The sequence below is a fragment of the Rhinopithecus bieti genome, unplaced genomic scaffold (assembly GCF_001698545.2).
Source record: "Rhinopithecus bieti isolate Rb0 unplaced genomic scaffold, ASM169854v2 scaffold_2554, whole genome shotgun sequence".
Classification (NCBI taxonomy): domain Eukaryota; kingdom Metazoa; phylum Chordata; class Mammalia; order Primates; family Cercopithecidae; genus Rhinopithecus; species Rhinopithecus bieti.
In genome coordinates this window covers 2,578,775-2,593,626 of record NW_016804196.1, presented here as the reverse complement: position 1 = coordinate 2,593,626, position 14,852 = coordinate 2,578,775, and the positions used below count along the sequence as shown (strand labels likewise).

The 14,852-nt window shown below is 34.2% G+C and overlaps 1 protein-coding gene across 1 annotated transcript in view; it reads left to right on the top strand.

Annotated features, from left to right (window-relative positions):
* PIGN (phosphatidylinositol glycan anchor biosynthesis class N) overlaps positions 1-14,852 on the top strand; it is a 142,642-nt gene that overhangs the window by 74,298 nt on the left and 53,492 nt on the right. The window contains exons 15-21 of the mRNA XM_017867141.1: positions 741-923; positions 4,326-4,465; positions 7,219-7,318; positions 7,423-7,515; positions 8,713-8,804; positions 11,452-11,560; positions 13,178-13,286. Of these exons, the coding sequence (XP_017722630.1) occupies positions 741-923; positions 4,326-4,465; positions 7,219-7,318; positions 7,423-7,515; positions 8,713-8,804; positions 11,452-11,560; positions 13,178-13,286 (826 nt within the window). The remainder of the gene's footprint in view (positions 1-740; positions 924-4,325; positions 4,466-7,218; positions 7,319-7,422; positions 7,516-8,712; positions 8,805-11,451; positions 11,561-13,177; positions 13,287-14,852) is intronic.

Genomic DNA, 14,852 nt, shown 5'->3' with positions numbered 1-14,852 from the left:
TGAACTATTACCATTTTTTAAAATGAGAAAATAGATGCCAAGTTTTTGTCACCCTACTTATGTGTAATATTATAGAACACTATATGTTTGCCACTCAGAATTATCTATACATTATTAAAAGTCTAATGATTCATGCTGAAACTTGGACTCTTCCAAACTCCTATCTCACTATGTTTTCATTAATTTTCTTTTAAATGGTCATTTAATTTTAAAGTAGAAAAGAATTCTGTTTTCATTTCTAAAATTGCCTAAATAATTGCCAATTCGTGCATTTCTAATGCTTTTCTTTGACGGTTTTAAAATGATAAGCTAGTCTTCTCCTGTAAAATATTAAGCTACTTAATGATGTTTTATAACTGATTTGAGTAATCCCATATGAGAAAGTAAAAAATATAAATATGGCCATTATCATTGTTTGGGACCTACATTAGAGAGCCTTCATTTCTTTTATGAGTTATCTGAAGACCATTTCCACAAACACACATATACAACACAAATAGTTTACATTTAAAATGCCCTTTCTTATTAAGATTAAAAAGTTCACTTTATTCCGAATTTTTCTCATACTTTAAAAGAAGATCCTCGAACAATTAAAATCTATTCTTAATCCATCATCTACAGTTATTCACTAATTTTAATACAACGGTTTGGCTGTTAGGAATTTAAAAGTTTCCTTTCTTTAAAATGTAGGTTTTCTTATTCTTTCTGTTAGCAAGTTATATATGTTTTTTTCTCCATAGGTCTCCCTTTGCAAGGAGCTAATTCATCTAGCGTTGAAAGGATTGTCCTATTATCACACATATGACAGATTCTTTTTGGGCATCAATGTTGTTATTGGTTTTGTGGGATGGATATCTTATGCTTCTTTGTTGATCATGAAGTCTCATTCCAACCTTATAAAAGCTGTTAGTAAAGAAGTTAAGGTACGTTTAGAAAATGTGAAGATTCAGATGATGATATAAAATCACTAGTACTGAATCCAGTGTAATGAGTTTATAGGATGTGCAAGTCCTTGTTCTAAGATAACTCTTGTTTATCTTTCATTTGCTTTTATTGTATTGGATTTTTCCTCGGTTATCTCTTTCTTCAGTTGAGAAAAAGATATATTGATAATAATGATCCTATAACTTAAGAAAGCTATAAAGATAGAGGTGTAAGTAATTTAAGTGCTCCTATGTTATTAACGGTGTTGATCTTCTGTTTTATTTTATAACTAGCATTTTTTTTTTTGAGACGGAGTCTCGCTCTGTCGCCCAGGCTGGAGTGCAGTGGCCGGATCTCAGCTCACTGCAAGCTCCGCCTCCCGGGTTCCCGCCATTCTCTTGCCTCAGCCTCTGGAGTAGCTGGGACTACAGGCACCCGCCACCGCGCCCGGCTAGTTTTTTGTATTTTTTTTAGTAGAGACGGGGTTTCACCGTATTAGCCAGGATGGTCTCGATTTCCTGACCTCGTGATCCGCCCGTCTCGGCCTCCCAAAGTGCTGGGATTACAGGCTTGAGCCACCGCGCCCGGCCATAACTAGCATTTTATAAGTATTCCATATCTTTCTAGTACAAGTGGTCAGAAAACTACTTCAAAACAATGTGTTTAATTTTATCTGATTTTAAAAGTTTAGGAGCTAGAAAGCAATAAAATTATTTGCTCATAATGTTTCTTCTTAAATGATGTATACATTTTTAAATTACTCTCACCTTCTTTTAACTTTCTGAAGTTTCTCAAAATGCAGATTTCTAGACCTTTCCATGTATTCTTATTTTAAGAATTTGTTCCTACTTTATGCTTTCATTGAAAAAATAAAAATTAAAAAAGTCTCTTTAACGATACTTCATATTGCTGAGACAATATAACAGTACATATATGGTTTTGCTACATTAAAACACTTTACTCTGTTAAAATATATTTCTAACTATCATTTACCAGGGAGAATATGCCACTTTCATATCCTTTGCTTCATTCTCTTTAATGATTATTACCATGTTCAAGTTCTTTAAAAAGTAATATATCCTGGTGGTATATTTTTAATAATAGTCTGCAGATATTTCCAGTGGTAACTTTTCCACTTTTATATTTTATTATTCTGTAATGGAAGTAAGGCCATTAGTGTTTATTATAATTTTGTATAATGCTTTAATGTATCTTAAATAATTTCCCCCAAGTAATTTTAATTATTTGAGTGTAGGTGAAATTGGCAGGAATGGGAATTATATCTAGGCATTCTTAGAACTCATAACAGTGCTAGAAGTAGACATAATTTATGTTTACAAAAAAGGAAGCTGAAGCTGAGGAGGATTAAGTTACTTATTAAAGGCCACTCAGCTAGCATGTGAGGGACTGAGACTTCAATCCAGAGCAGTCTTGGGCCAGAGATTGCCTTTTCATGTTTATCCTGATATTCAGTTTATTGAGAAAAAATATGTTTTTATATTGATATGTTAACAAGATTTCATAGCTGATAGTTCTTCTTTATTCATTAATCTGATAATACAGCCAATATTTAATTGAGTATATGATACAATGCTAGATGCTGGCAAGGGTGTCCAATCTTTTGGCTACCCTAAGCCACATTGGAAAAAGAATTGTCCTGGGCCACACATAAAATACACTAGTAATAGCTGATGAGCTTAAAAAAAATTTACAGAATACCTCATAGTGTTCTAAGAAAGCTTATGAATTTGTGTTGGCACCACATTCAAAGCTGTCCTGGGCCACACATGGCCTGTGGGCTGCAGACTGGACAAGCTTGCTGTCTAGGCTATAAAAGAAATATAAGATTCAGAATCTGCCATCAAGGAGCTTAGAATTTAATAAAGTAGGTAAGAGATGTACACATATGACCACCTTACCAGGCATAGGTCACTGTATCTATACTCGACTACAAAAGAAAACTTGAAGATATGTTAAGTGTTTGGGATAATAAAAAGACTATCACATTTTAAATATGAGAGCTGACTTTAGGGTGACAATAACAGGAAAAAGTAAGTCTTGGTGGGAGTTTAACAGTCAGAATCTAGGGAGAGGTTGAGAATTAAAGCAAATTGAATGATGTAAACAGAGGCAGATTTGGGAAGATGTACTATTATGCTGGGATAATAGTAATATGTATTGAGCCCTACTGTTCCAGGACTGCCCTGGGTGCTTTACATAAGTTATTTAGTTAGGCTTAACACTACCCTAAATATTGGTGGTTATGATTCTCATAATACAGATGGAAGGATTTAGGCTCAGAAAGATTACATGTTTTCCACAAGGACACATGGGTTTTAAATGACAGAACCCACATTTTCTGATACTTGAATTCTTTGTCTTTTCTACGCCATGCTTCCTTCAAAATAAATAGTTCACTTTGTGTAGAATGTGGGAGGTTTGTTCGAGGGACTGATAAGAAATAATACAATATAGATTAGGCTGAAGTAATCAAAGGCTTCAAATGCTGGACTATAGCATTTATACTTTATTTAGTGATGAGTTGGTACGTCAATCAATAAAAACCAGAGAAACAGAACCAGGAGGCAATATATATTAAGAGATGTAGTATAAGAAATTGGCTTATGTGATTGTGGGGCCTAGTTAGGCAAGTCCTAAATTCACAGGTCAGGCTGTCAGGAAAGGCAGACTGAACTCACCAGCAGGAGCTGAAGCTGCACTCAACAGGTAAAATTTCTCCTTTAGGGAACCCTTAGTTTTGCTCTTAAAGCTATTCAACGGATTGAATCAGGTCCACCCAGATTATCTAGGATAATCTCCTGTACTTAAAGTCCCTGATCCTTACACCATGGAGACTATCAGTAGTGAATTACGTTGATGAATTCTCTTTTTTGGCAGATGATTGGGAATAGTGCATATGACTGAATGAAGTTTCTATTTGTTGGGCAATCGAGAGAGAAGCTTAGGTAGCCTGTCACGTTGGAGCTTGAATAGATAGGACATTGTTCCAAATGAAAATTAAGTCCCATACCTTATTACGGATTAAATAGGCTTTTGCAAGTTATCCAGAGAACTCAATCAACATTTATAAAATTATTCCTAAAAGGAAACATGTTCAGAATTCTGAATAAGTTACTTGCAAACAAACTTTAAGGCCATAGTTACTTTTAAGTTGAGAATTGCTTAATTGCAACAATTCCCAGTTATCTAGGTTTTTCCTTTCTAATATGCTCCTCAAATAATATATTTTTCCTTGTCTTAATGCAGCTCTTTGATTAATTATCTAGTTGTATAACCATTGAAAGAAAGTCATAGGTTTTCTTCACTTTATAAAATCTCTTTTAAAACCTATCAATTACCATTGGTTTGGAAGTGTTTCAATGTTTTGTTTGATTTTTCAGAAACCAAGCCATCTCCTGCCATGTAGTTTTGTAGCTATTGGCATTTTAGTAGCATTTTTTCTGCTGATTCAAGCGTGTCCCTGGACATATTATGTATACGGTTTGTTGCCAGTGCCAATATGGTATGCAGTTCTAAGAGAGTAAGTAATGCATCTTGCTGCCTTGTTTTTTTACTTCATTGACAATTAAATCTGTATTTAAAATGCATTCGATTTCTATACCATAAGTCATCAAAGATATTTATAATACTGTACTTTCAAATCTCCAATCCTCTCACTTCATTTATAACTGTATAAATGTTGGATAGGATATAAACATTATTTTTGTTATACCTTTCCCTTTTGACTTCATCTTTATTTTTCTGAAGTGGCAGTGTTCACTTCTTTGTGTATCTTTTATAGAGAAAATGGAATAGAAGTAACGATTAATATTGTTCATACTATGCCTAGACTAACTTGCATTTTGAACTTGTGTCATCATCTCAGATTCCAATGTATCTTCATATTTGACAAAGATATTTGCATGTTTTATTTCCATACATTTTGACTCCTCCTTTCCTAGCGATCTTATAGATATAGATAAATTAAACTTTGTAGTTAAACCTAATATGGTAATATTTACACACAGAAATTAGTCTATTTTTCACATGTGCTATGGTTTTACCTATAAGTACTTCCTCACAGGTTGTACTTAAAATAGAGTGTATTGTTAACATTGTAGAAAAATTAGAAGTAAGGCTCTTTGGCCAGTTTCAAACACTTTTAATAAAACCACTAGAAGGGAGTACTAGTTCGTGCTCACTGGCAGCCAGAGTCACGCTGCAGATCTTACTGGTTTCTGTTTTTACACCAGTAATCTGTAATTTAAACTTAGTCGTGGATATCAACATATTTTCTGAGCAAACCAGACCCCTAAAGTCAATGAAAGAATGAGAGCCTGTTATATAATAAGGGTATCCCCCAGGTTGGCCTAACACGTGCATCTTGACACTATGCATACTTTTATTCTAATTTTTCTTAACTTTAACTTTGACTACTTCTTCCATCTTTTAAAACATGACATGTTAAAAATATTTCAGAGTTGGCTAGACGCGGGGGCTCATGCCTGTAATCCCAGCACTTTGGGAGGCTGAGGCAGGCAGATCACTTGAGGTCAGGAGTTCAAGACCAGCCTGACCAACATGGCAAAATGTTTCTACTAAAAATACAAAAATTAGCTGGGCGTGGTGGTATGCACCTGTAATTCCTTCTCAGAAGGCTGAGGCATGAGAATTGCTTGAACCCAGGAGGTGGAGGTTGTAGTGAGCCAAAATTGCACCACTGTACTCCAGCCCAAGTGACAGAGTGAGACTCTGTCTCAAAAAAAAAAAAACTTAAAATATCAAAATTAATATTAATATTAAAATGCTTAAAATATTAACTATAAGACAAAAAGACATTGATCAAATAACATACTGTTACCTCTCCATTTGAAAGGAATAGGATTGTTGCATATGCATATTTACCTCAAATTTTAAAATATCATTTAGTCTGGTTTTAAACTTTTAGAACAAAATGTTTTGTCTTTGCAGAAAATCGTATCTAGTACAGAACCTCTCCTGAATTATTAAATGTCCTATATGAAGAAAACATATATATTTAAATTTTAAGGGAAAACATGATTTTGAAAGTATGTTGTGTCCTATCTTTATCTTTTTGATAGATTATATAGGAAAAGACATAAAAATTCACAATCTTCTAAATGATTTTACAAAATTATCTCTTGATTCTGTGTGCTTATTCATTGTTAAGAATAACAGAAAAATTCCCTTTTGACTGGTGTTAGCTTTTCTTTCCTACATGGCACCTTCATCGTTTTGATGAAATTCTGTAGCCGTTGCTTTCAATCAGAGAAAGGTCGTAAACCAAATGATACTGACCTTCTAAAATTACTTACTTAATAATGCACTACAAATGTTAACTTTTTTTTGCTAGTGATAAAATGTAAAAGTACTCAAGTATGTAATACATTTTGATGGTGATGAGTTCACCTAATTATAATTAGTGTACAATTAGTGGCATCTTAAATTGGGTTTGGAAAAGGTTATTTAGCTCAGTTAAAAAATGTAATTAAGATTTTCCCTAACTAGATTAGGAAACCCTACCTTTATTTCATTAAGATTTAAATATAGGATTACTTGGGTGAATTTTAAAAAATTTTCAGTTTATATGCATTTGGATTTATTATGTTTTATATCTGATGTTGCATCTGTAATTGTATGAACCCATATTTAAACTAAGATCAAACGAGATTCATTTATTGTCATTAATGCTTATAAAAACCAAGCAAACTTTTGTGATAATTTTCTTTTTTCTTTTCTTTTCTTTTCTTTTTTTTTTTTGAGACACAGTTTTGCTCTTGTTGCCCAGGGTGGAGTGCAATGGCACCATCTCAGCTCACAGCAACCTCTACCTCCCAGGTTCAAGCGATTCTCCTGTCTCAGCCTCCCGAGTAGCTGGGATTACAGGCATGTGCCATCAAGCCTGGCTAATTTTGTATTTTTTGTAGAGATGGGGTTTCACCATGTTGGCCAGGCTGGTCTCAAACTCCTGACCTCAGATGATCCGCCCTCTTTACCCTCCCAAAGTGCTGGGATTACAGGTGTGAGCCACTGCGCCTGGCCGATCATTTTCAAATTAATTCAGAAATTATATTTTCCCTAAAATACTTCTAGATTTAAAAAAAAAAATTAGGTAAGTAAAGCCCTTGAAACAAATCCGTTAGAGTTTATTTTAGTTTTTGAATAATCTATAAATGGAAAATTCTCTAGTTTTTTAGCTTTGTGCAAAGTTTGTATTTTTATACTATGTATGACCTAACTTTAAAATTCAATCAGTCTTTTTATTTGAAACAGATGTCAAGTTATTCAGGACCTTGTCACGTCACTGTTGACCTATCCTTTGAGCCATTTTGTTGGGTACCTGTTAGTCTTTACCTTGGGCATTGAAGTATTAGTAAGTAACTTATCAGATTACAACATTTGCACATTTCTTTCATATATTTTTAACTAGTTCTAAATGACCTTAATTTTCATTCCTTCTTTGGAATACATTACTAGGTTCTCAGTTTTTTCTACCGCTATATGCTTACTGCTGGACTTACTGCCTTTGCGGTTTGGCCATTTCTCACTCGGCTGTGGACTCGAGCAAAGGTATGAGTACTCATTTTGACATAGGACAGATTAGTAACTACTTTGTTTTGACACGTATGTAACTTAAGGAACTGTTTATTTTTAAAGAAAAGGGTAGAATGTGTTTTTACATAAAAGAGCCTGGTCATATTGATAGGATGACTGACATTACCTGTAAGGTTTCAGTAATTCACTTAGACTTTCACATCAAAATGGGCCAGTTATGTGGTAATTGAGGTGCTATACAAGTTGTACTGATATGTCCATCTCTGAAGCACTTCCTGGATTTGTTTTGCTTCAAATATCTTGATAATGGACCAGGAGAGGAGTCGCCCAGAGCAGCATAGCCCAGTGGCTTAGGGGTCTGCACTCTGAACTTGAGTCACAGGAGACATCTCCCTCCTTACTCTGAACCACTCAGTTTTGTTTTTTTTTTTTTTTTTTTTTTTTTTTTTCCCTGGAGAAGTAATGTAATTTATTATAGATATATAATTATTCAAATTTATTAAAATATAGTTGAGTCTTGATTTTCTTCCTTCAGCGAGGTAGGGAATTACAATGTGCTTCTACAAAGAATGCTCTCCTATTTCCACTTTCATACTTTTTGATAGAAGTAGCAGGAAGATATCTTCTTTCTACTCTGAGAATTTATTTAAAAAACTTCAATGAATGGGATTATTGATCTTTTAATTTGTGAGGGATCTTAATCTAATTACAAAAGTAGTTTTACTTATTTTCCTTCTGGGCTCAATTGTTTGATGATTATTGTAGGCCACCTTTTTTATAGATGTCTTCATCAATACATGGTCTAACATAAATTGAAGCACTTTATGCAGGTTTAAATCCTGGTTATTTTATTTACTTGTCATGGACCTGGTACTACTTATATTTTAACTTCTCTGAGCTCTGTTTCATCATCTGATGCATTGGGAAGAATAATACCTGCCTCTGGAGGTTATTGTGAGAATTAAATGAGAAAATGCTCATATTATACCTAATACTATACCTGCTATGCAACAGATCCTTCACAAATAGTAACTATTACTTTTTAAAGTAGTTAGCTGTTGATTCTGCCAGAAAGTATTTGAAAAATAAAATAATAAATAGCTGTAAGGCTTTGCATTTTCCTTTTACCGTCACAGTCATATAGTCTGTGAAACACTGATGATAGTTTTCTATACCCTGTTTGTCTAAAGATAACTTTCTTCTTGATTCTAGGTGACCTCACTGAGTTGGGCTTTCTTCTCTGTGCTCCTGGCGGTGTTCCCACTGATGCCGGTTGTAGGTCGAAAGCCAGACATCTCTCTAGTGTATGAATAATATTGTATTTTCTTTTCTTTTCAATACAGTTTCTTTTTTTCCTCAATTAACACTGTAAAATTTGAACCTAATCTTGGTCAAGAATTTAAAATCATGTAAACTAGTGGGAATTTAAAATACCAATATCAAACCATTAGTCATGATTTTAGCCTAGGTTCTAAGAGTCGTTTAACCTCCTAGTAGGTGCTTCCGGGCTTTCATAATGGAATTGTGCCACTGATAACTTAAAATGCCCCCCATTTTTTTTTGTTTGTTTAAGTCTACAAGGTTTTCTTTCTTTTATACTTGGAAGAATCAGTAAAAGTTTTAGTTTCATATGAAAAAATGTTCTGTTGCCAAAACAGAAAGGTCTCAAAGATACTGTGTTCGCCCTCTTTGCTTCAATCATGTCCACGCTAAAATGTCATGTAAAAATTAAATTTTCTGCTATTCTAAATTGAATGTAAAGATCTCTGTGGGAGGAAACTCTATTTACCTTGCCAGCTTTCCCATGTTTAGCCAAATTGTTTGAAAATTCTTCTGCATATCTTACCTAAATTCCCTACTATGCTACTATATTTATTTCTCTTCAATAGACCTAAATAAATCTATAAAATAACTGGTTACCTTTGCTTTTAACTGCACTTTATTGTCAAGTAAATTATGGGCTGTTTGAATGTGTGTATGATCATTATTTCATTTAACATTTCCTCTCTTATTTTCTAATCATGGGAATTAGAAATTAAATCATCTTTGTTACTTTCTTCAGAACGCTATAAGCATTTTTTAAAACATTTTAACCAAATCTGTAATGGATAAGGGTATGTATTTTAAATCAAGGAAGATTAGCTAAATAATATTTTGTAAAAATATGCGCTGATTTATGAGATTCTATACATTTTCTCCTATTTATATGAGACTACCAATATGGAATAGATCAGGAATTATCCCAGGAAGTCAATTTATTAGCAGAGCTCAAAATAATTGTATTGAATTCTAACACCATACTACCTAAGGCATACTTCATTAGAGTGTTGCTAAGTCAAAATATTTTGCAACTTTCATAACCTACAAGTAGTATGTGAGAAAATGAATTCAAATATTTTCATTTATTTCTTGATTCAGATTGCTCTGTAAGCTCTTGTAATGTTTCTATAAAGCCCCTTTCCTTCCCTTCATCAGTCTCTGCCTATCAGTCCTGCTCAAGCAGTATTGGCATAGTTGAGCAGAATGTAACATATGCTAAAAGGGAAGGAAATTGTATAAATTTGCCACTTGCATATTCTATTAAGGATGAATGTGGGAAGCAAATAAACTTGTTAAAATATGAGAAATCTAATTTATATTTTAGAAAATTGTATTGTTTCCCTCTAAATTTAAATTGCTCAGTGATTTTAAGTTTATCCTACTAGCTGTATTTGCAACTTACTTATTTTGATTCCTGCTTCATGGGGAAACTTCTACTCTCCTTTTCATCTGTCACAGCATCTCCCCTCTTCAGAAAATTACAAAGATGTCATTTTATAAACATTTAAGGATACAATTAAAGGAAAAGCAAATTTGTACAACATAGTTGTAATGTCTGGTACTCCAGTGTTCTAAAGTAAAACATATATGCCAATACGTCTAAATACCAAATTATTTTAAAACTTAAGAAAGAGAAAAAGAAAAAGCAAAGAATCTTGATCATATGTGACTATTTTTTCCTAAATTTTAATGATAATCCATGTTGAATATATGATTACCTTTCTCCTTAGGATTCTCAAAGATTGTATTTGAAGTATCAGCAACAACCGTCAAGCATTTTTCTGGCGATTCCTGCTTTGCATTCTTCTTAGGTGTCCAGCTCTGCTTTTTGCTCTTTCTTTTTTCTCTTCAACCAATTCCTTTTCTCTTAGTTCTATTTGGGTTCCGGATTTCATCCTCAGCATCATTTTGGCTGTACTATGTTATTCAGATGTTAAGGAGGTGAGAAAGAGCTCAACAATAGGGCACCATTTCCCTGGTATCAGTCACCTTTGACTTTAGGAAACATACTATACCTGGTGTGCTTGAAAGGTGTAATTTGTTGTTTCATTACTGTACAAATACCTCACCTGCATGCCACCCATGTGACCACAGCCTACCTCTTCCCTCAGCCAGGAGCAGCTGAGGAAAATACCAGGGTCTGTCACAGAAGGGAGCTGTTTCTCCTACTAGAAATAATACGGGTTATATATGTAGATACTTTTTGCATGAGTAAGTTTCATAATCACAAAATACATGTTGTAGATACTGATAATATACTTGTTTAGTTATGTTTTATATTGTAAATTTTTGTAAATTTGCCCAATTCAGGCTAAATATTATAGTATTTGATATGCCTAAAATTTTTAAAAATTAAATTATAAAAGTAAGGTAGACATACTTAAAAAATTGTGGGGAGAAGTTGCAAATAGTCCCATCCAGCAGTATCTTGATCCTAAGATTTTAAGTTTTCTTAAAATCTTAAAAGTTTTCTTAAAAATCTTAAAATGTACCCTTTTTGCTACTTCCTCTTAATTAAGCCAAATGACTGAGAGGTTCTGTATTAGAGTAAGATGTCTCATAGTTCCATCTGATACGTGTTCAGTAAATATCTGAAGAAAATTTAAAATTGTGAATTGTATTTCAAAACAGGATGGGTGCAGGCTTGCTGGTTCTTCTGCTATCCCTGTGTGTTGTAACATCTCTCATGAAAAGAAAAGATAGCTTTAGAAAGGAAGAGCTGTTGGTACATCTATTACAGGTCTGTTACAGATTTTCATTACTATGTTATACTAATGATATACCAAAAATGTGTCCTATGGTTGTATTTAATTATGTTCATAAAATGCCATTACCTTTATGCTACTTAGTATCTGCCAGCTGAGAAGAAAGCTTTCCGTTTAAAATGCTACATGGAAATGCGTTCTTTAAGAGGTATGAAATAGCAAACGGTCCGTAAGAGGCAGCCCAGTGATGCCTGAAGAGCAGAGGTTACCGAAACTGAAGGGACACCTGTATTGATAAAAAGTTGAACTGAAAAGGGCTTCCTCTGGATTGAGATTCTACCTTGTCCTCATTTGGGTCAGGGAAGGTCACTTCTTTGAAGTGAAAGCAGCCTGGGGTATGTTTATATTAAGAATAGCCAGTTTAAGACTTCAGTTAATGTCCCAGGTGAAAATAAACCTCAGCATGGTTGGTGGCTTTGGTGTGGTGAAAATAACTTTTAACTTGGTGTTTCAAAATTGAGTCAGTTCCCAGTTACGCTGCATACTAGATGGGTACTTTTTAGTAATTTGATTTCAATGTGTGTGTGTGTGTGTGTGTTTATTGAGATGGAGTCTCGCTCTTGTCGCCCAGGCTGGAGTGCAGTGGTGCAATCTCAGCTCACTGCAACCTCTGCCTTACGGGTTCAAGTGATTCTCCTGCCTCAGCTTCCTGAGTAGCTGGGATTACAGGCATGAGCCCCTACGCCTGGCTAATGTTGTATATTTAGTAGACTTGGGGTTTCACCATGTTGGCCAGGCTGGTCTTGAACTCCTGACCTCAGGTGATCTACCTGCCCCGGCCTCCCAAAGTCTTGGGATTACAGGCATGAGCCACCACACCCAGCCACTTCAGTTTGTTTTTAATCTGTAGAGATAATATCTAATAGGGTTGTGACGAACATCATATCTAGGGTAGTCTATAAAATGACAACTTTTTCCATAGATAAGGATGGAAAACATCTGTTTTTCTTTTAACCGAAAAAATAAATAAATAAATAACCACATTTAGATCACAGACAAAAAGCAAAACTCATGTGAGTCTTCTCAAAAAATTTCCTCAAGAATCGAGCTGGGATAGTAGATGGTATTTCCAAGAACACTCTGAAATAAAAATACACAACATTTGAAAGATTACATCACACGTGAAATTCATTCTTGGAGAGCAACAGGGAACTTATAAAAAGAGAAGAAATTTTTTGTCAAAAATCCTGTCAAGCCATTGGAACATATGTTTCTTTTTAAATGGTACTCTGACTGGCTTTACACTTAAGCCATAGTAGCTTTGACAGAATGTATCCAGAATAATAAGTGCTTTGACAGAAGTGAATGTTTCTGGATCTCTCTCTAGGGTAGCCAAGAATATCATGCTAACATTCTTATGTGCTTTGTTAGACATACCCCTGAGTATTAGGTAACTCTGTTACAAAATTCATTTTTGCATTAGGTTTATTAACTTGCATCAGTTCCTGTACTGTCCACTGTATTTCATTGATTCCAAGATACACATTTTTTCCAGATTTTAACATCTCAGAAATAAGAATGTCTTACATTCTTGCTAGTTATAGTCTTTCACTACCTTCTCTTTTTTTAACTTATTTCATCTTTGTCTTTAGGTGCTGAGCACGGTGCTCTCCATGTATGTTGTGTATAGCACCCAGAGTAGTCTACTTAGGAAGCAAGGACTGCCTCTTATGAATCAAATTATTAGCTGGGCAACATTAGGTAAGAGGCCACTCAAACCAAGTGAAGTAATTTGATCTGTATCATTATTGAAAGAAATAATTTTGTTGCAGGAAAATAATAATGACGAGCTATTATTTCTAGCTCTTGCTGGAATTTAACAAAGAGAATTCTCGTGTGCATGCATGTGTTACTAAGATAATTGGATAGAATATTTATGACCTGATAATAAAGCTATGTATTTATTAACATCTTATAAGATTCGACTAAGTGATTCCAAAAGAGAAGGGGGTGAAGAGGATCTTATGCTTCATTTTCATGCCAATTCATAAATTCTCTGTTCTTACACAGGGACTGGGAAATGTCTAAATTTTATCTGTTTCCCTTCCTGAAAATAACATCGACTAGTATACCTTACATATTTTTTAAAGCTAGTTAGACATTTGAAAGCATATTTTTCTATGTAGTCCTCTTAATTGAGAATGTTGAAATATATGTGTGAAGCAAACATGTAATTTTAGGACTTAGGTTTTCCCTTCCAGTTGGAAGACAAGAGCAAGTTTTGAGCCCAAGTTTTTTGTTCAGAGAAGACACTTTGTAATGCCAGTGAATAATTTGACATACGCTTTAACTTTTACATCTTTTGATGATTTTTGTTGTTTGGGTCATGGGGACCCACCCCTCATGAATGGATGTACTAACTTACATTCCCACCAACAATGTACAAAGTTTCCCCCGTCTCCACATCATTGCCAGCATCTGCTATTTTTTGTCTTTTTGATAATAGCAATTCTAACTGGGGCGTGATGATATCTCATTGTGGTTTTGATTTGCATTTCTTTGAAGATTAGCGATAGTGAATATTTTTTCATATACCTATTGGCCATTTTTACGTCTTCTTTTGAGAAATGTCTGCTCAGATCATTTGCCCATTTTTTAGTTGAATTAATAGGTTTTTTGCTGTTGAATTGTTTGTACTTTTTCTATATTTTGTTTTTTAATTCCTTGTCAGATGGGTAGTTTGCAAATATTTTCTCCCATTCTGTAGGTTATCTCTTCACTCTGTTGATGGTTTCCTTTGCTATGCAGAAGCTTTTAAGCTTGATATAATCCCATTTGTCTACTTTTGCTTTTGTTGCCTGTGCTTTTGAGGTCTTACCCAAAACATCTTTGTCAGACTGCTGTCCTGAAGTGTTTTCCCAATGTTTTCTTCTAGTAGTTTCATAGTTTCAGGTCTTACATTTAAGTCTTTAATCCATTTTGAGTTGATTTCTTTTTTATGTGGTAAGAGATAAGGGTCTTGTTTTATTGTTTTGAATATGGATATTCCATTTTCCTAGCACTATTTATTTGGAGAGACGGTCCTTTCCTCAATGTATGTTCTTGGTGCCTTTGTCTAAATGAGTTGGCTATAAATGTGTGGATTTATTTCTGGGTTCTCTATTCTGTTCCATTCACCTATGTGTCTGTTTCTATGCCAGTACCATGTTGTTTGGGTTTGGGTTACTATAGCTTTGTAGTATACTTTGAAATCATACCTTCAGCATGACTTCATGATGCCTCCAGCTTTGTTCTCTTTTTTTTTTTTTTTTTTTTTTTGTTAAAAAA